We start from the raw sequence: 20704 nt of genomic DNA on the forward strand, positions 1-20704 counted from the left end.
TGTTTTGCCGTTTTTATTTCATTTATTTATTTATTTATTATTATTATTATTATTATTATTATTATTATTATTATTCCTATTATTCCTATTATTAATATTATTTGGCTGTTTCTCCATGCTTTTATTTATGTTTTATTATTATTATTATTATTATTATTATTATTTTCATTATTATAATTATTATTATTATTATTTATTCTATTTCTTTTTTTTTTTTAAATATGAGGATTATGCTACAGCATGTTCTTTGTCTTAATCATTAATCACAGTGAGCTGCTGTACAGGTAAACGACCACCAGGTGTCGCGCCTCTCACATTTATTATCAGTATAAACTTTATTCCCAGTCCAGCTGAGGGAGAGGAGGGATCACTGGAGACAGACTGAAGAAATGTGCCTCCCTGATTTGTTGTCAGACTCTCACCGACTGGTCTTCACTTTTGGACCTTTTTATGTCTCACACCGAAACCAAAGTTTGTCCCCTCCATCCTGTCACATCTTCCATCCGTTACTGTAACGCAGAAGTAACGCAGGAGTAACGTGTGTAACGTGGGAATGGATGCAGACAGGAACAGTTAGCTGAGGAAGGGTGTCGACAGGTGACCAGCTGAAGAACAACAGGACTACACCTTTACCTTTTCTCCTCGGTGTTTACCTCGGCTGAGGAAATGGAGGAAAAAACGGATATCCCCAACGAACTGTCCGGTAAGTTACCGTTAAGTTACCGTCGATTTAACGTCAGATAACTGGAGTTGTTGCTTTCAACTAGGCTGCCTTTATACTAAGTTAGTTTAAGTTTATGTATGAAATCACTGAAAACTCCACATAAACTCATTAATAACTCACATTAGGGATGTCATAGTATTATGTTAATACTTTAAAAGCACCATTAAACTATCACAAACTCACTATTAGGAATATAATGCATGATTTAGGAGCTACAAGTACATTTAAAGGAATATTGTAAGCACATTGGAGGTTAAAATGTCATAAAGTCATCATATATCACTAATTAAACAAGATGGGAATATTATAGTAATTCTAATATGATACCACAGAATGTAAAAACTACTATAAAGTACAATAAATATTATGTTAATACTTTAAAAGCACCATCACAAACTCACTATTAGGAATATAATGCATGATTTAGGAGCTACAAGTACATTTAAAGGAATATTGTAAGCACATTGGAGGTTAAAATGTCATAAAGTCATCATATATCACTAATTAAACAAGATGGGAATATTATAGTAATTCTAATATGATACCACAGAATGTAAAAACTACTATAAAGTACAATAAATATTATGTTAATACTTTAAAAGCACCATCACAAACTCACTATTAGGAATATAATGCATGATTTAGGGGCTAAAAGTACATTTATTGACTTTTTTAAAGTGTGCACATTGGAGGTTTAAATGTCATAAAGTCATCATGTATCACAGTAATTAAACAAGATGGGAATATTATAGTAATTCTAATATGATACCACAGAAAAACTACTATAAAGTAGAATAAAATATGTATATTAGTGCATAAACTAGTAGACACACTATGCTGACTATAAAGGGAGCATACTGCTGATTGCTCCTGTTATCAATCATATTTCTCTCTGTATATTTGTTGCTTGTGTTTCAGTAAAAGAAGTGTATTTTTCCTGCCTTGAGGGCTCGGCTGGCTGTACCTGAGAGTTTCTACTTCCTTATCTGCAGTGGGGGAGAGGGAAAGCTTTGGGAGAGAGAGGGGTGTGTCCTGTGAAATTCCTTTGGATTGTGAGATATTATCAACACAGACTGCCTGGATGACTGAGAGTCAGGAAGAGAGAGAGAGAGGAGAACAACACTGTAAATCACTGCAGTTTACTGGAGAAAGTAGCCTAAACTGTTAAAAGTTAAACATGAAGGCACAGTGAGCTGGAGATCTGTGCTGTTTTAGGCTATTTGACCTACATTGTCCTTTGCAGGGGATAGATTTGGACTTGAAAGTGGTATTTTAAGGCTAATGTCTTGATATTTAATGGACCAAACTGTACAAATAACAACAGTATTAAGGCTGGGACGATACACCTATCTCCCCATTCAATATCATCACAATACTTGGCTGCCGATTCTACAAGTATTGTGATTTATTGTTAACTTTTTTAACACTAGACCATGGGAAAAAGTTGACTTCTAGGGACTTTAACTGTGGAAAATATCTAAATTAATACATTGAAATGTTTGATTTTCAGCATGTATGTAATCAGAGAAGACAAATATATCAGTCATTGTCAACAAATGATTTATTAATTTTTTTCCAGCAACCCAAAAATCAATGAATAAAGACATTTCCCTCACATTTTATTTTTCATTTATAAGGGACATGTAATGTTTTATACATCTGGTGAATATAATCCAACCAATCTTATTTCCATAGATGTGTTTTGTATATACAGCTCCCTTTGTTAAAACCTCATTTTGAAAACCGGACGTAGTCCCACGTGTCTACTTCCTCTAACTTCTCCAAGGTGGTCTCTAGCTCTCCCGTCAGCTCCGTTCTCTTTATCCATCCATGGTCAGCTCCATCGGGGCCGTTCGAATGCATTTAACATAAATGTCAGTATATGGGTGCTCTACAGTTGTAGCGTCGGCTGAATTGACCACGGAGATGAGAGTGACGGCCGGCTCGACCACGCGTTGACCGCAATACGATAACGTTTCCTGTCCGTGACGGAGTTAGCATGCAGCTTTAGCCGTGATGTCTAGCTCTGGTTTTCCTGTCAATGTGTGAAACCCAAAGTGTTTCCATCCTTCACTGGATGTGTAGTGTTTACCACACTGGATTTAACATGTGAGAGTGCAGGTCGTATCCACGCTGACCCTCCAACGCTTTATACTTCATCGTTTCGGCTCGCTGCGGTTTGTTTTGGTTGACGGATACGGAACAGATATGACGTCACGTTACTCAGACTACAACAATAAAAGCTGTAACTTCCTTCTACCTCCACATAGACTCAGATGACACAAATATATCGATTCTGGCTTTAAAAATCAATTTCCCTCGTAAGTAATGACAGTAGATGTGAAGTGCCTTAAAAACTTCCTTAAAGCTAAAGTAAAGATGCCAGGACTGCTGCGTTCACATCGACTCTGAACTCTGGACTGTCATTATGAATGAAAAAGTGAAGCCGGTGCTGGGTGGCGAGGCTGACTCACAGCCCCGTGCTCTCTGTTATGGTGTCTGACTGCGGTCCAGTCTCACACTGTATGTCAGTGGACTGGCTGATGAATGGGGCTTTTTGTTGCCAGCTCCTGCTGTTGGTTTTAAAAGGACAGACTGACCTGACGCTGCTCATTCGCAGCATTTGGAAGCTAAAGGAAGAAGTTATCAAGGCCGGCCTTTATTTATGGACAGAGTGAAATGAAAAGTGTTGGAGGATGGTCAGAAAGGAGTGGAGGGTGGGGGGGGGCCTTTGAATCTGTCCTTTGGCAGAGTGGTGAAATACTAAAAAAAAGGGCCAGACCGTAGAAATAGAATAGGAGTAGAACAGACATTGAACTGTTTTCCGTGGTCATTTCACTAGTACAAAAGAAAATGCTAATTGCTGTTAGTTGTTATGGAGACAACACACGTCAGTCTGGCTGTAAAATGTTGTTGCAGCTCGCCAGCGCGGCTGTAGCTCAGTGGGTACAGCGGGTCGTCCTCTAACCACAAGGTTGGCGGTTCGATTCCCGACTCCTAAGGCATGTTGAAGTGTCCTTGAGCGAGACACTACAAAAACCCAAGTTCCTCCCAGGGTGCTACAGCAGCCCACCCATCCTAAAATGACTTAGGATGGGTTAAATGCAGAGGTCAAATTTCATGTATGTACCTGTATGTTCTATGACAAATAAAGGTTTCTTCTTCTTCTTCTCTATTATGAATCCTGCTATGGCGAAGGCATGATCCACAGAGGCAGAGTAGGGTGGATCATGCCTTCGCCATAGCAGGATTCATAATTTAGCCGCTGGGAAGAGAGCGGACGCACGTTGTGCAACTCGTTGTTCTCCACGCACTATAGGAACTAAACTCTTAAATTGAACATATCATGTCGTTACGTGTGGGCTCTCTCACATTTTACACATCTGTTAAGATCGGAAAAATCTTCTAGTGTGGGCCAATCTTTAGTTGACTAAGATTTGTTTTGGTGAAGGACAGCCCTAGAAAATAAGAACAATGATGTAAAAGTTATCATTCCCTCTAATATTGCAAATCACAGGGCTACTGCAGTATCAGTCAAAATAATCGCAATTAGATATTTGTTAAAAATCGTCCAGCCCTAAGTCCAAGTCTAAAATCCATCGTCCTGAATTCGTTGACTAACAGTCCAAACATCAAATATATATAGTTTACATCGATATAAAGGAGAGAAAAGCAACAAATCCTCAAAATTGAGAATCGTAAATGAGCAAATGTTAATGCATTTTTGCTAAATTAATGACTTAAACATTTACTAAAGTGATTGTTTCAGCACTACTTTACAACAGTAGTAGTTGGTGTAAGGATGCAGCCTTGAATATTTCCCTCCGTTATAGCAAATGGAAAAGATCACTGCGGGATTGTAATGCTGTTGAAGTGTCGGAGCAGTCAGCCAGACATTTATATTATTAAACATGTCGCTGGTTATTACTGTGAAGCGATTAGCGGGCTGGGAACTACTCCTTGTTTTCATATGAGCTGGTTGGACGGAGGGAGACGTCCATGTGTTTCTGATCAGCCAGCACGCTGCTTCCTGCTCTAATGTTTTCATCCTCCTCATGACCTCATCATGTGTCTGGGCGCAGAGAGGATGATGTCATGGAGGGCGGGCGCAGGCTCTCATACTCCTTAATACTCTCCCTTTACCATGTAGTTTCTGTTTCTATATTCTACCCCCTCTTTACCATCTCCTTTATCTCAATGTCCTCGTTTTCTGTCCCTCTCTCTTTACCTCCTCTCCCTCTCATGCTCTCCTTCTCTCTGTCTGTTACTTAATCTTCACCCTCCCCCCTCTTTTCCATCTGTCACTGGATTTTCCCACCATTGCTCAAGTGGTGAAAAACCAGCTTCACCATAAATCAACCAGACTTTTTGTGCAGAGTAAAGACGGAGTCAAATGAATGCAGGAAGATTCAAATCTATTTAGGCAGAAAAATGTTTGATATTGTTGCTTGAAATGGAAATGGAAGGATCTCCCTCCCAAAACAAGAGGTTGTAAAATGCAAGACGCACTATGGACAGTAGACTATACTTTTCACACTACATTTAGACTATAATATAGAGGCTATGTCAGACCACTGAGGAACCACAGCTGGCTCCATCGTGGAGGTCCGATGGAGAACATGCTGTGAGCAAATAACACCACTATTCAAATTATTAAAAAATGTTCAATATCAAAAGAAGACACATCTAACACTTGAGGAACAGGAAAACAAAAAGCCTCTCTTTACTGACTGATGGTACTTAATTAAAGTGAGCGTACGGTAGAAGGTCGTCTACAAAACAGCTCATAAAAATGTGGCGTTTCCTTTTCAGTGACGTACATCTGAAATGTTATGGCCTGTAAAACACAGTGGAAACCTATAACCAAGACCTTACGGGCTCTTGCAGTTCAGGTTAGAGGAAGCTCCAGGAGCTTTGAGTCCATCATTGCATGTTGTTTAGTATAAAAGTATGGAAGAAAGAAATCAGGGTAGCATGTATTTCCCAAATGGGAGCCAATGCATTTTTTGGAAATACTCCAAATAATCATGTTTAACAGTAAGCGGGAATGTTGTTAATTGCGTCTTTTAGTGTGGCCTTTAATAAAATAAACGTCACCAATCAAAAGAAAATTTCCAGTATTTGTCAACTAGGGTCTGATATCTTTGTCTGTTATCGTCAGTATTCACCACCATGTTAAAGAAATGTTTGGAAATGAGGAATGCGTCGTTCGGGCAAGGAGCGCAACTTAAATTTAGAAGAAATGATTGATTGTAGACCGACCTACTGTCACCTCCAGAGAGCAACAAGTTGTCAACTAATAATTCCACCGATGAAACTGAATACTGCAAAAGTTGGTTGTTTATATAGACTCACATTGATCGTAAACATGGGAATGGGAAACACGACATCATCTCCACTTTAATGTACCCCTTGGTTAGCATAAGAGGTGTGGCGACCGGTTCTATTTCTGGTACAGCGAGCCGAGCGCTGCAGGCAGGAACGCTAAACGGCACTGAAATGGGGCTCCAGGCGATCAATTCTCCCATCTGAAGCTCCTGTTCTCATTGTGTAATAATGTTGTAATGTGACCCATCCAGCTGCTTTAATTGTCAGGTGTCGTGTAACCTTGTTCCCGACCCTCCTGTGTGTTGTAGAGAGCGTGCGGGAGGCGGTGGGCCGGAGGGTGAAGCTGACCCTGAGGCGCAAAGTCCAGCTGGAGGTCAAAGGTGACAAGGTGGAGAACAGAGTGCTGGTAAGTGACAGCTGTTCAGGGTTTTTCTAAATACTGCAAATACTGTTTGAATTTCTGTCTGTACTGTTTAGTTTTCAGTCCTTAAATGCTCAACTGTCAACCGGGGTCCTCAGTGTGGTGATGTCGGCGAACCAACCTGACCCGTCTTGAAACACGGACCCAGTCTCGTTTAGCATGCTTTGTGGGTGTGACTTCTTTGCCGTGTCACACAGCACAAAGTCACAGATCTAGCCTCTTAATTTTGCTCACAAAGTGCACCAGATAGATGCATTTAACTTTTAAACTGTAGCCTACAAAATGTTCTTTCTAAATTTCATGATGTCTCCAAAGTCAAGGAGTGATCGTGTTAAATAATCGTGATCTCAATATTGACCAAATATAATCGTGATTATGATTTTTGCCATAGTCAAGCAGCCCTAACTGATACCCAGCTTTAGTTCTTAGCCATGAACAATGGCTGTCCTGCTTCTTGATTTATTGCATGAATGAATGAATGAATCATTTTATTGCTCCTCAAAGGGGAAAAAAATCCAAGAGTCTGTATTAGTGTGGGCGTGTTGCTGCAGGTAGTACAGGTGAGAAGATAAAATATGAACCAGGAAGTGAAGGTTAATCAGACGCCAAGACACTACAGAACAGAATATACTACAAGGTATTCTACCTGGTACCTGTGCTTGCATGTATGTGACCTGGAACCACCTGTGACTGTCTCATTGAAATGTTGACACGTTGCTGCTGTTGGTCTGAAAATGGCCTTAAAGCCTTGTGTGTTTTGGGGCCCATAGAGCTTCAGCATCAGTGTTGCTGACTTCCTGTTGGCTCCCTGCACACATGAATACCATGAAAACAATATACTATACAGGTCTTTTAATTGTTATTGGGACAGCTACTGAATTCTGATATGACAAAGAATCATTTCAGGGTGTTTGTGACTCTCAGACTCTTTATTCTGTCTGTGATTTCTGTCGAGCTAAGCGCTGAGTTTTTGGTCGAGCCGCAGGAAGTCTGCACGTGGTTGTTAAATACTTTGAATGACTGCGGCGACAGTAGCTCAGTCTGAGAGGAGCTGCTGCTGCTGCTGTGAGTCATGATCTGATGGTCAGTGTCTGTCTGTGAATGTCACACTAGTGCTTCCTTGTTTTCCTCTGCAGCTGTATACAGATACAAAGTTTATAAGCATTTTCACTGGCTTCCTCCTCACAAGATTTCAGAACCTATACCTGGTGACCTCTAGGATAATCACAGCCTCATGAAACTTTACAGCCACAAACTAGAGACCTAGAGCATTCAGAGGATGGATGGATCAGACTAGAGACCTAGAGCTTTCAGAGGATGGATGGCTTTCCTAGCTAGATTGACAATAAGGGGGTTTCTGAGCAGTTTACACAACAGAAGTGCTCGCCATCCAATCGCCGAAAAGTGCAATTCTTGCAGAAAATCTCCCAAATTTCAAACGTTTTTGATCCCAAATCACAGCATGGCTTTTTCTATGGTGTTCCTCAAGGTGTCTGATCATTTATATCAATTCTCCAGTGATAAAAAATGGTTAAATTTAGCACCAAATCTGTGTCACAAATGGTATCAATCCAAAAATTGCTTCAACAACTTATGGGACATAATAGAGCATGGGGATGACCATCATATAGTTATATCTATAGTTATATTCTAAACTCTTATACACTTTTACATTTCATTTTAAATAATTAATTAACTAATTAATTAATGTTTATTTCTGATTTATGACTAGAACAACTTGACAGTGCTGAGCAGCATCTCAAATTAATGTTCAGGTTCTCAGCTTCCAGATGATGTACACCACTTCTATGTGACATCTACTGCTGACCTGCTATCTCCCCCTAAAGACTAAAACGGGTCTACTGTGGGTCTCGGGGTTAAATTTCGAGACAACGTTGCAGATATAATTGAGTGAATAATTGTCTATATTATTCTTCTATGAGTTGCAGAGGCACAAAGTTAAGAAAGAGTCGGATGTTGGGATGTGGCAGCTTAGTATCTGGTTTCATGTAGCTGCAGGTACAGGTGAACTCATTTGCCCTCAGCTTACTTTAAAAGACTTACAGATGTTCTGAATTCAACCTGACACCTTCTTCTTACACCCGACCATCCCGTCAACCAGGAAGTGCAATGAAACACATCTTTATTTCATACGTTTCACATTTCTTTTCCTCTGACCACATACCACGGCTCTGCAGAACGAGACTGCAACTCCTGTCAGGACTTGACTGAAGCAACCCACTCACAGCCACAGGGTGTTGGGACACACACACACACACACACACACACACACACACACACACTGGGGCGTACACACACCACATTCCTCAGCTGTAGACCAGCAGATTAAAAAGTGATGCCATGCTTTCTTAAAATGAGGCAAAACACACTAAATGTTTCATGGTGATGTGTCGGGCAGATTTGTTTTCATTTGTTAAAAGAAAAGTAAGAACAGATTGTTTCCTGAACGACGTCACAAGAAACAGAAACCAGTAAATCTATCAGAGGAAGGCAATCTGCCCCTAAGCCAAACACCAGAGTGAGCTCAGCTAACACCTCTTCAAAGTTTGAAAAACAAGACAATATGAGGAGTAAGGATTTAGTTAGGAGAATTTAACCCCTTTTTGCTATCAGTTATTAGCCTCAATCTGATCCAAGCGGCAACCACCACACCTGAATGTTAAAGCAAGTGATGAATCACTTTAAGCTGCAGAGGAAGAGAAAAGTCACACATTACAAGAGTCTCAAAATTGCAGGTTTGTAACCATCAGAAATGTTTTGGGTACACACCTAAACCCAAGGAAACTATAAAAGAAGGAAGCGTCATTGCACCGCTGTGTAGCGTGTGAACGCACATTGGTGCAAAGTGTGAAAACTTTCAGTTCGGCCTCCAATATCTCTGTGAAGACATTAATCTGATGAAATAATCCTTATGAAGGTGTAAAAGAGACAGTGATAGCGAATGTTACAGCCTCTCAAGCTTAATTGTTGTCATTATGTGTGTGCTAGCTACTGTAGCAATACAGGCTAACTTAGATGACTAGTACGAATGTAAATCAAAAACACAGATGTAGCGTTGCTGGTGGCTTTGTGCTTCACCGTTGTCACACACACATACGGTCTGTCAGCTCGGCATAATGTTCGCAAGTGTCCGACAGACCTTGTGTGTGTGTGGCGGTGGTGGTGAGTGTGGGGTTGTCGTTGTAGCTGTGAACGTAGCAGTGCATTCTGTGTACAGTTTATTTGTCAGTGAATAAATGCTACAGCTCCTCAAGACCCGAGCCAAGCTCCTGTTTCTTACAACTCAGACTCTCTTAAGGTGGGCTGTTAAGGTGGACCAGCTATCCTCCTTTTAAGTGACAAGCCGCTCCTCTGAGTTTTGCTTGACATTTAAAATATTTTTTTATATTTCTTTTAGTTACCGCATTAATCAGTAAATATTCTTAATGTCAGTTAACGGTTCATTATTAACATCCTACATGGACTAAACAATAAAGCCTCTAATGGTTTCATCTCTAATGCTTTCGAGGCAAACAAACAAAATACCACTTGTCTGTGGTAAACTATAAAGATTAGTGAACACATGCAGTGTATTTCACACGGCTAGTAAGGACTTGTGTTGTCAGTAAAGTTTTACAAGTTGCATACAGACGTATTTACTAGTCTCTAGTTCACTTTATTACATTTTTCCTCAAAGGTATTACCAGAGGATTTCCACTGCCTGCTGTTTTATTATCAGCTGATAGTAGATTCAGAGTCAAACCTGCAGCCTCATATGCTGTCTGTACTCCATTTATACAGATTCCCCCCGTCCCTGCAGCTATTGAACAAGTGCTACACTGGCAAGATGGCTTTGTTTCATCAAGAAATTATATATTTCTGGTTCCAATATTTTACAAAAATTGGTGATAAGCAGTAAAGCTGAACTCCAGGCTTTAAAAAGCACCTTCAGAATCCTACAGTTGTTATCATTACATCGCCTGAATCAAGAAACTCTGCAGTGCGTCACGGTCCAGATTTCTCACTGTTACCCATCTGTTTCCTATGATGTTGTCTGCCAACAGTACGTGGACTCGTTCACCTGCTCGCTCACACGAATCAACCTGCCGTCACATCTGTAAAACACCTGCACCGGGATGTTTCCAGACTTTATAAACTGAAAGCAGATTGTGCTGCTTTCCCGTCAGTCCAGAGAGGACGTTGCATATTCTGACCTTGAGCTATGTGACCTGGAGTGACCTCTGTCTTCTTTGGAGGGTTTCTGTAAATACCACAGCTGGCTCAGCCTCCTGTCGACTACTGCTCGCTTTACCTCCGTCCCTCTCTTTCTTAAACCCTCATTACAGTGAAAATGTGCTGACAAGCACCATTTCACTCGCACCATTTCAAACCATAACTCAACACCTCTCGCGTACTTGTGATGAAAGTAGGTTACTAATTTGGTCAGTTAGAAACACACCGAGCGAGCGGCCATAATGTGTACTCACTGTCTGCCAGGACAGAAGTTCAACACATGGTGAAAGATAATATATGGTATTATAACGTCTCCAGAGGCCACGCTGCCAGCTTCTCTGCACGTGAAGCTGTTTTATTTTGGAGACCTTCTGACCTTTCAGTCTCGTGTACAAATGCATAGATGTTTTTATTCATTTATGGATTTACAACACACTGCATCCCTGAGATATATGTTAAAATGAGAACCCAAAAAGATGTCTAATGTGTCTCTGTCTCTGTCCTCAGGCGCTGGCATCACATCGAGCCTATCTGCTGACGGCACGGGTCCCTTCCAAGGTTAGTAAATCTTTTATGTAAATCTTCTCTTCCCTCTCTACATCTGATCTTCATCTTCATTCTTTCCATCCAGAAAGTTTCTTTCTCCTAAACTATACCTTTCTCTTCTCCTTCCTTAGCGTTCCCTTCCTTTCTTTTTCTCCTCTTTCTCCTCTTTGGGAATGTTTGTTATTTGATCATGACAGACATGCTGCTGCTTGTTCCTCCAGAGAACGGTTCAACGTTTATATTTCTGTTTTTCACTTCAGAAAACTACTTGCCAGAAGTACATTTTTACTTATTATTTATTAGTGGTTATCAACTAAGTTAATTGTCATGATGAATCTAGATTTAACAAAAATGAATCTAGTGTTTCGCCCACATCCTCTAACGCCGTCCAACCAAACTCCTTTTTCCAGAATAATTGAAATGCTAACTTGTGCTTCAGCTCATAAACTTTGTCTTTACCCATTTTCTCGCGAGTGTGCGATCAGTGCCGTGCATGTGCAACTCTCAACAGAGCTCAACAGAGGTGATAAGGAAGTGAGATCGCTCACTCCTTCCATCTACTACTACCATCATCAGCTCCTGAAAAAAACTAGGTGTTACACAGTTGCCAGATTTACTAGTCAGATGTGGCATTTTACTTGCGCCGGGCAAGCGGGCAATCCTTATTGTTGATCCCTGCAGTCTAGTTTCTTTTCGTCTTGTTTTTAGTTCTACATTGATGGAGGCCACAACAAGTCCAGGCACCTGACTGACACTTAAAATGCTTTCACAGGGCCAACATTTAAACTCTGGTGCGGTTTGTTTATGCAGTTGTGAACGCAGTAAAGTACTTTGGTGCGGACTCCAAGCAAACCAAAACGCAGGCATTTGTTGAGATGTTCACAAGGTAAACGACAGGTTAACAGACGGACCTGGACTCCTGCAGAAGTCTAATGTTCACATCTGGGCTGAAGAGAACAGTATGAACAGAATATGCTGAATAACGTCCACAAAAATAGTGACATTTGAACTTCCTTTCTATTTTAACTTCTCACAATGTGTTTTACTAATCTCTGCCTTTATTCCTCATATTGCACTTTATGAACCCACATTAGTGCTGTGTCTTTATTAATCCTCTACTTCTTCTTCCTTTTTCTCTATTTGTCTGACTCAATATTGTAGTGTCTCTTTCCCTGTCTCTCTCTCTCTCTATGTCTCTGTGACTCTCTTACGTCCCACCATGTGGAGACATCTGATAGTTTTACCCACAATGCAGCTGTGAGAACACAGCCTGTGGGAAAGGAAAACAATTAGAGGAAGAAAAGTTCAACCTGGAGGGCGAGCGACAGAGACGGAGAGAAAAACATGCTTGAAATAGTCAAAAAAAAGTAAAGATAAAATATTTTCTGTGACTGGCTTCCTAATAGAAACTCATAAAACGTATGCGACAGTAAGACGATAACACATTTCTCCCAAGTTAAAGAAGAGCAAACTAATTACAAACCTTTTAGACTTCCGCCTGAACTCGTGAACTTCCTAGTTTTAAGCTTCATAAATTGCTTTAGAAATTATGGGTCATCAGAGTCCTGTATTATTAAAAGAGAAGTGAACCTCATGGTTAAAAGCAGCTCTTAAATTACTGACGCTGTTTCCTTTTTTCTCAGCCTCTATTTTAATGCCTCTCTGGTAACCCTTCAGGTTCTTGGCTCGTGTGAAGTGTGTGAATCAGGCCAGACAACATATAAATGAGTGGGAAAGTGTGATGCAAAGAGAAACTGGGCTCGGGAGTTTGTTCATACTGAAACTAACTGGATGTTGGACAGTGGGGTTCGGGACAGGGCGTCTGAGAGGTCTCAGATTTAAAACCCACATCCTGCTGAAGTGTCTTTGAGCAAAGCACAAAGTCATGACAGATCGTGACTTGGCAGAAAAGATCTATATGAGTCCAGACACCCGATGCAGTATAAACAGTTTGCTTTTGGATGACTGTATAACCGCCCCTTTAGTTACAGAGTGAACGGCTTTTCTGAATAAATGCAAGATAATCAACAAGCATTTTGGAAGAAGAAAATACATATTTAAAATTTTTTTACCTCTTCATAATTGATAAGAATTATTAAAATCACTCCAAAATACCTCATTAAGACACCACGACCTTGAGGAACACCATAGAAAAAGCCATGCTGTGATTTGGGATCAAACACTTTTGACATTTTGGAGATTTCTGCAAGAATTGCATTTTTCCGTGATTGGATGGCGAGCTCTTCTGTTGTGTAAACTGCTCAGAAACCCCCTTATGGTCAATCTAGCTAGGAAAGCCATCCATCCTCTGAATGCTCTAGGTCTCTAGTCTGATCCATCCATCCTCTGAATGCTCTAGGTCTCTAGTTTGATCAATCCATCCTCTGAATGCTCTAGGTCTCTAGTTTGTGGCTGTAAAGTTTCATGAGGCTGTGATTATCCTAGAGGTCACCACAGGTCATTTTATACAGTGAGGTCAATGAGATGTCTCCTATGGGGACTAACATCATCACACATGAATGCAGTTGGGTTCATTGGAGCCACAAGAGTCTCAGCTTTACAGTGAAACCCAAATTATGTAATTCAAAGACTGTTTAGGGACCCCAGTATGCAGAAATATTCAAACACATGATTTTAGAAAAGGAGACAATAACACATTTATACTGCATGTGATTATCATAAAGTGGGCATGTCTGTAAAGGGGAGACTCGTGGGTACCCATAGAACCCATTTACATTCACACATCTGGAGGTCAGAGGTCAAAGGAATGTAAATATTAATAAAATAACTCTTTATACAAATGAGAAATGATTGATTAACTTCTAATGGACTACATTTTCTAATATAAGTCTGTGAACTCCATCTGCATGCTTTGCCAGTCCACATCCTGCAGGCCTCTCTCAGTGCATTTAAAAATGTTGGATGATGATATTGCACGTAATGACTACAGTTCAAAAACAGTCACACGTGAAACTTAAATAACCTCAGAATAAAATGTGCCTCTGCCAGCTGACCCCTGATCTGTTGTTCCAGACTGGGCCAGCGGTTTCTCTAACTGAGAGAGAGAGAAACAGAGGGTGGTTTGTTCCTCAGTATGTAACGTCCCGGCAGAGAGAGGCAGAAAAAAAAGACAATGGAGGAATTTAACAGCTGGCAAGGAAAGGAGGGGAGGGGGCACTCCTTCTCTCTCTCTCTCTCTCTCTCTCTCGATGCCCCTCGTCCTCTCTCTCTCTCTCTCTTTCTGTTTCTGTAGATAAAATTCATATTCACCCCCTCCTCTCTCTCCTCTTTAGTCTCTTTCTGTTTCTCTTCTTTATCCCACACCCACATTATGACTCTTTTAATTCTCACAATCTTTTATTCATTCTTGCTCCATCTTTCCCTTTCTTTTTAATAACTCCCCCGTTTGCCGTCTCTCTCTCTCTCTCTCTCTCTCGCTCTCTCTCTCTCTCTCTCTTTCTTCCTCTCTTCCTGTCTTTGTTTATCTCCCCTTTTTCCTCCCTTTCACTTGCACTTTTCTTGGCAGCGAGTTAATAAGTTAGTTATTTTTGCTTTCTCTCTCTGGACTCAGAGGAAAATGTGTGTGAGCTGCTCCAAACATTTGTTCTGTTTGTAGTCTGTGTTTTTACATTCCTATTGTCTCTGTGCTTTTTAATTCCTGTCTCCTGGGTTTTTAATTCAACTTCTTTGTTGTCCTAATATCCAGCTTCACATCTCTGTTTCTGATTCATTTAATAAAAAGGATTCAGCCTGCACTGACTGGCATCACAGCTCTGCTCACAACCTTTGTCTGTCGTGGAGGAGCATTGGACAGATTTCATTATAACATGTAAATCATTCAACTCGGTTAAGGAAGACGTGTTTCCAAATGAAGTTCATTGTGACACAGTGAACTGTCTTGTCTTCAGCTCTCATCTCTACCACAAAACTAAAAACAAGTTGGAGCTTGACGAGAGTCTGCTGAGCTAGCTTCTTTAGAGCTTCTTTGAGATATAGCTTTAGAAAGGAGATGAGATGCTTGTTTATTCATTTCAATGCACGCAGGTGTGTAACCAAAAGTTACATACTGTAGGTTTCCTTGATACACAACATGGCCAGAAGTGTGTGGACTTCCGAGCACCTCAATCCAAAACCATGATCATTAATCTGCTGCTATAACAGCCTCTTTCGCTCTTCAGTTTTTCCACCAGATGTTGAACCTGCACAGCTGCAGAGATTTGCTCCCTTTTAGCCTCAAGAGCTTTAGGTCCAACACTGATGTTTGGAGATAAGGTCTGACTCAAGCCTCGGTTATACTCCCATACGGCGTTGGCGGTGGGTGGGTGGGTTCAATTTCAGCTGCATAGAAGTCGTGTTAAGTTACTGCAGAGGAAAACCCAACATTTCCTAATTTTGCTGCTTCATAATAAAAGATTTTAAACAAAATAACGGGGGACACGAAATGCGTTTATCACCATTTTACAACGGCTCCTTTGACCACTAGTCACAGCTGTGGTTACACACACCCACAAATCCCTGCCGTGCTCGACTGACGAGCCGAGTCATGCATGGAAAAATCCTACAAGACACGGGAACTTGGCTTGTGTCTAGAGGAGTTGTAGCATTTATTCACCGATGACAGCCTAAACTGTACACACTGCTACGCTCTCACAGCTAGTTAGGTTGACTTCATCTCACCGTCACTATAGTACGTCACACACGCTCCTTCGCCTTCTCTCGACTGCACACCGCCACTCGCTAACGTTAAGTACACAACCTATGCTTAGTTATTCCTTTAAGGAGTTTGCTACTTGCCTAAAACATCTAAAAACATCTTAAAAATACATAATTCCTCAATGCCCGGTGGAGATGACTCCCCGCCGGGCTTGTAATGCACTGGCGGTAACGCTGTAGTAGTTTTGTTTACTGTCCGCTTAGAGAGGATGCGTTCTACACATGAGCAATACATTGTGACGCTACCACTTGAAGCGTAGTGGCAGCGCGAACAAGTCTGAACAAATCAACGTGGTCTAGGGCTGTCGCAATAACCGCAATATTGAAATACTGCGCTATTGGCAAGCTAACTGCAGGCAACCGCCACAACTGCTATGTTCACATTTTTCTTTATTGAATTCTTTGCAATGGGAGCGCCGCATATTTACACAATGCTGCTAATGCCAGCAGGGTGACTGCGTTATGGTTCTGCGCTAAGCGTTGCCCATTTGGTGTTTTTCTCTGGTCGCGGAGAGCACAAATATCGGAAAGACCAACCATCACATCTTACATGTGCAAGTCCTGAACAACAACAACAACAACAATGAAGGACAAATAAACACACATAGAGCGGCGGGTCCGTCCTTTCTCTCTTCATGCTTCAGCCTTCCCTTCATCCAGAGCAAGTTCTCTACCTGGTGCTGACAGTTTTACTTATCCAGATATTCACGTTTTCGAGTCGCCCCCCGTAGTTCTCCCACACGCTTGGCACACGGGAGAAGTTTCAGCTGGTTGCAATCTGCAACCTCACAACGAGATGCTTCCAAATCCTACAACACACTGCACCTTTAAAACACTCTGTATCCTGTAGCATTAAGCTGTCCCTTCACTGGAGCTAGGGAACCCAAGCCAGGACAAATGAACACAAAAGTATGTGTCCACGGATGCTTGGATATACTGTATAGTACATTAGATATTGTGGCCGATCAGATGTGATTTAATCTGTAAAATAAAGGCAAACTTGTGGCTCAAAAGCTCCACATATGAGTGACAGGTGGATATTTTAGTCCTTGTGGGAAAAAAAGAGTTCCCACATTGTTTAACGTCTTTATGGAACATAAGCTGCTTACATTCATTAAACGCCAATACGGCTAAGAGTGTGTGTACATCACCTGAAATCTCTCTGTGTCCAGTTAATGAAAGATTTGATCTACATATATCGGTTCTGTGCCCGATAAACGTTTCCTGGGAAAATCCTCCGGTTCTCAGGAAGAGCCAAATTAACCAGTTTCATTTTTTTTCCTGAGAAGTGTTCACATTGTTCTCCTTTGGGACACATAACTTTCCATCTGTGATGATTCTGTTTGTGTGTTTTCCCAAAACTCAACATGTTTCCCTGGTAATGCCACTATGATTAAGATGTTGAAATAAAAGATTAACTTGTTATATTAACTGCTGAATTTCATAATCTGTCTCCTCTTCTTATTTTAGGTTGAGCACTCCTTCAGCTACCTGGATATCCAGGGAATCACCAGCAACAAGCCCACTCAGGTACACATAGACACAATGATGCAACGCTTATTGTGCATGACATTTAACACACCTGACCACACCTGGACCGCACACACAGATAAACTGATGTCTTTCAACACTGTCCATGTTTCAGGAAGGATAAGGAAGGAGTGATATTGAACATTTATTGGCTAAATTATTTCAAAACAGGTCGAATCAATAAGGATAGTTGGTTTCAACTGCACTCATCTGCTCCGTCTATTTCATGGAAACCAGATCATGGATGCATTTTATCACCTCTGCAGCATTTCGAGTCATTACACGTCCCGTTGCTTTGTGTGTGTCACCCCCTGCAGCTGGTGTTGGAGTATGAGCGCGGCCCGTTGAGCCTCCGGCTGGGCTCGGTGGAAGAAGTGGACGAGGTGATCACTCACATCGGCAGCTGTCTGCACCGGATCTGCCCCGCCGGATCCTCACCTGTGTAGGTACCACGCTAAAGCTCGAGTAAGAGGAAGGAGACAGGGAGCACTCCAGGGGCTCCCAGAGGGTTGGACAGGAAGGAGAACTCAAACTGTTTACACTTTTTAAACACTAAAAATCATATGTCAAGTTAAAGATAATGACTAAATGAAAATACTTTTGAAATAGTGAATACTGGGCTTCCTGGACACTGAGTCCCTGCTTCTCTTCTCTCTTTATCTCCTGAAATGTAGATCATATCACTCTTTTTTCTTCATCCCTCTTCCTCTTCCTCTCCCTCTCTCTGTAAGGAAGAAAGGTGATGAAGAAGTTGAGTCTGAAGCCTGCAGAGAGGACGGCGTCCCTCCAGGCCATCTGGGGCGAACAGGGCTCAGCAGATCTGGGACCCTGCGGTAACTCAGCCTCAACATGTGAAGAACACATCCAGTCGAGTGTTTAAAATGTATTCAGGTGTTAAATATTGTTGTCTTGACTCTTTGCAGGCGGGTTTTCTCATCAGTACTGGTGTGTGTGTGATTACCTGGGTCTGCCGTACAGAGAGGAGGTCCAATGGGTCGGTGCTGTTTTTGTCATCTTCATATACTTTGTTCTGTTTCCTGTTTTTTTTACTAGTAAGATTTTGTTACCGCCAAGTTGTACCTTATCTTCCTCTGCTTTTTTTGTGTTCTGCTGCGTCTGAGTTTAGTATTTTGTACCTGAACACACCCTCATGAAGTTCTTTCTCTCATCTTCACCTCCTCCAGGATGTGGACACCATCTATCTCACTCAGGACACCAGAGAGCTCAACCTGCAGGACTTCATTCACCTGGAGAACAGGTCGGTGGTTCACTGCTCAGCACCTTGAGCTCATCATGTAAAGATGGTGTGACCCTGATTATGATTTTGAAGGTGTTTTTTGAATGTGTCATTTTTTTTTTTTTTTTTTTTTACCAACAATACATTTTATTTATGATTTTTAATCAACTTTGTTTTGTGTTTTTTATTGCTTTTATTTGTTTATTAGTTTTTTGGACATCACTTAGTGACAGTTTCTGAAAAAAATCTACAGTAAAAGGGCGCCTTGGTGGCTCGCCAGGTGGAGCGGGCGCCCCCATGTGCTGGGGATGGGCCCTTGCCGCGGTGGCCCGGGTTCGGGTCTGACCCGCGGCCCTTTGCTGCATGTCGTCCCCTCTCTCTCCCCCTTTCTTGACTATCACCATCACTATCCAATAAAGGCAAAAACTAGGGATGCGCCAATACCAATACCGGATCTGATATTTGGGCCGACACCAACTCAATTAGCTGGACTGGATATCGGTGACAACGGGGCCGATCTATTAAATTAAATTCTATGTTTATATACTATATACATTATATACTGGAATTTTAATTCCTGTTTAAGTTTTGACCAATTTGTTGCAGCATTAAAACATCTGAATTATAATTACTGTTAATTTTGAAGATGTTTTATTAGATGTTTTGAAGTTGCTGGTGTACGATTAATTATTTTAATAATAAATAACAATTCATTAAATGCATATTTATGTATATATTTGTTTTACAAAGTTAGGAAAGCAATGTTTAAGCCAGATGTTGTCTTACACATAAAAGAATTATCTCTGTCACTTCCACACAGTGAGGCATACGGCTTATTAATTAACCACTGGTATCGGATCAGTACTCGGCATCGGCCGATACCCAAAGCCCAGGTATCGCTATCGGGACTGAAAAATTTGGATCGATGCATCCCCGGCAAAAAGCCCCCATAAAATCTTTAAAATATAAAAAATATATAAATGGAGTTTATTCTCATTATCTCTCCGTGACAGCTATATCTGTAAGCTTTATTTAATAGTTGTTTGTGTTTGTCTTTTTTCCCTGCAGGGATCTGGTGGCAATAATCGCAGCTCTGGAGTACAACCAGTGGTTCACTAAACTCTCCGCCAAAGACTATAAACTGGTAACACTCATACAAACATGTTATTCATTTAAAAAAATAAAAAAAACAAATGAGAAGACGGTAGAGATCATTTGATATGGGCAGATGGGACGGGAAAAATTATCAATTGCTGAATGTACGAGTTCCAATCGCTGAAACCAAAATCACTGACGATATAATATAGTGTATATTAAAACTAATTCTGTTTTTACCTCTTGAAAATCTCACCGAGGTCAAATGAATTGAAAGGCCTTTGTGTGTATTTGTGTGTGTTTCTTCCCTCCAGCCGACAGATGTGTGTGACCAGATCTTCAGAGTGGTGTCTCGGTCCAGCCGGCTGGAAGAGCTGGTGCTGGACAACGCTGGACTTAGAAGGTCAGAGGTCAAATAATAGAACCGATGATCGGTGCCCTAATACCATATTTATAATCTGAGTCCTAACACTTTGTCAAATAAGAGTAAATAAACCGTTTGTGATCAGGACACAAAGTCCATTCAGGATATCAGAGATATGTTTGTTAGCTTATTGATTGTGTGTGATGAAAGGTCAGAGGTCATCAAGTCTGACAACACCACATACTCTCTTAAACCGGGTCACTGATGTGTCGTTTTGTTTTTTCTCCTCTTCAGTGATTTTGCTCAGAAACTGGCGAGCGCTCTGTCACACAACCCCGCCTCCACGCTGCACACACTCAACCTGAGCAACAACTCGCTGGAGGACAAAGGTTAAAACGTGTGCACACACACACACACGAGTTTTGATATGCAAATATGGGTCGTATATATGTCGTTAAAATAGATACAGAGGAGATCCCCTTCATGATAAGGCATATACAGACTGATATATAT

At 41.1% G+C, this 20704-nt stretch overlaps 1 protein-coding gene across 2 annotated transcripts in view; it reads left to right on the top strand.

The window, feature by feature from the left end:
- The first annotated feature begins 382 nt into the window (after positions 1-382).
- The window catches only part of LOC119503688 (F-actin-uncapping protein LRRC16A), a 33487-nt gene continuing 13165 nt past the window's right edge, over positions 383-20704 (top strand). The window contains exons 1-11 of one of the 2 annotated variants that reach the window (XM_037795578.1): positions 383-703; positions 6361-6458; positions 11214-11264; positions 17436-17495; positions 17813-17937; positions 18231-18328; positions 18419-18489; positions 18680-18753; positions 19801-19876; positions 20142-20230; positions 20486-20580. In XM_037795578.1, coding sequence (XP_037651506.1) covers positions 667-703; positions 6361-6458; positions 11214-11264; positions 17436-17495; positions 17813-17937; positions 18231-18328; positions 18419-18489; positions 18680-18753; positions 19801-19876; positions 20142-20230; positions 20486-20580 — 874 coding nt within the window. In that variant the 5' untranslated portion in view covers positions 383-666. The remainder of the gene's footprint in view (positions 704-6360; positions 6459-11213; positions 11265-17435; positions 17496-17812; positions 17938-18230; positions 18329-18418; positions 18490-18679; positions 18754-19800; positions 19877-20141; positions 20231-20485; positions 20581-20704) is intronic. The other variant, XM_037795577.1, reaches the window with a different exon arrangement.

Source organism: Sebastes umbrosus, chromosome 15 (assembly GCF_015220745.1).
Source record: "Sebastes umbrosus isolate fSebUmb1 chromosome 15, fSebUmb1.pri, whole genome shotgun sequence".
Classification (NCBI taxonomy): Eukaryota; Metazoa; Chordata; class Actinopteri; order Perciformes; family Sebastidae; genus Sebastes; species Sebastes umbrosus.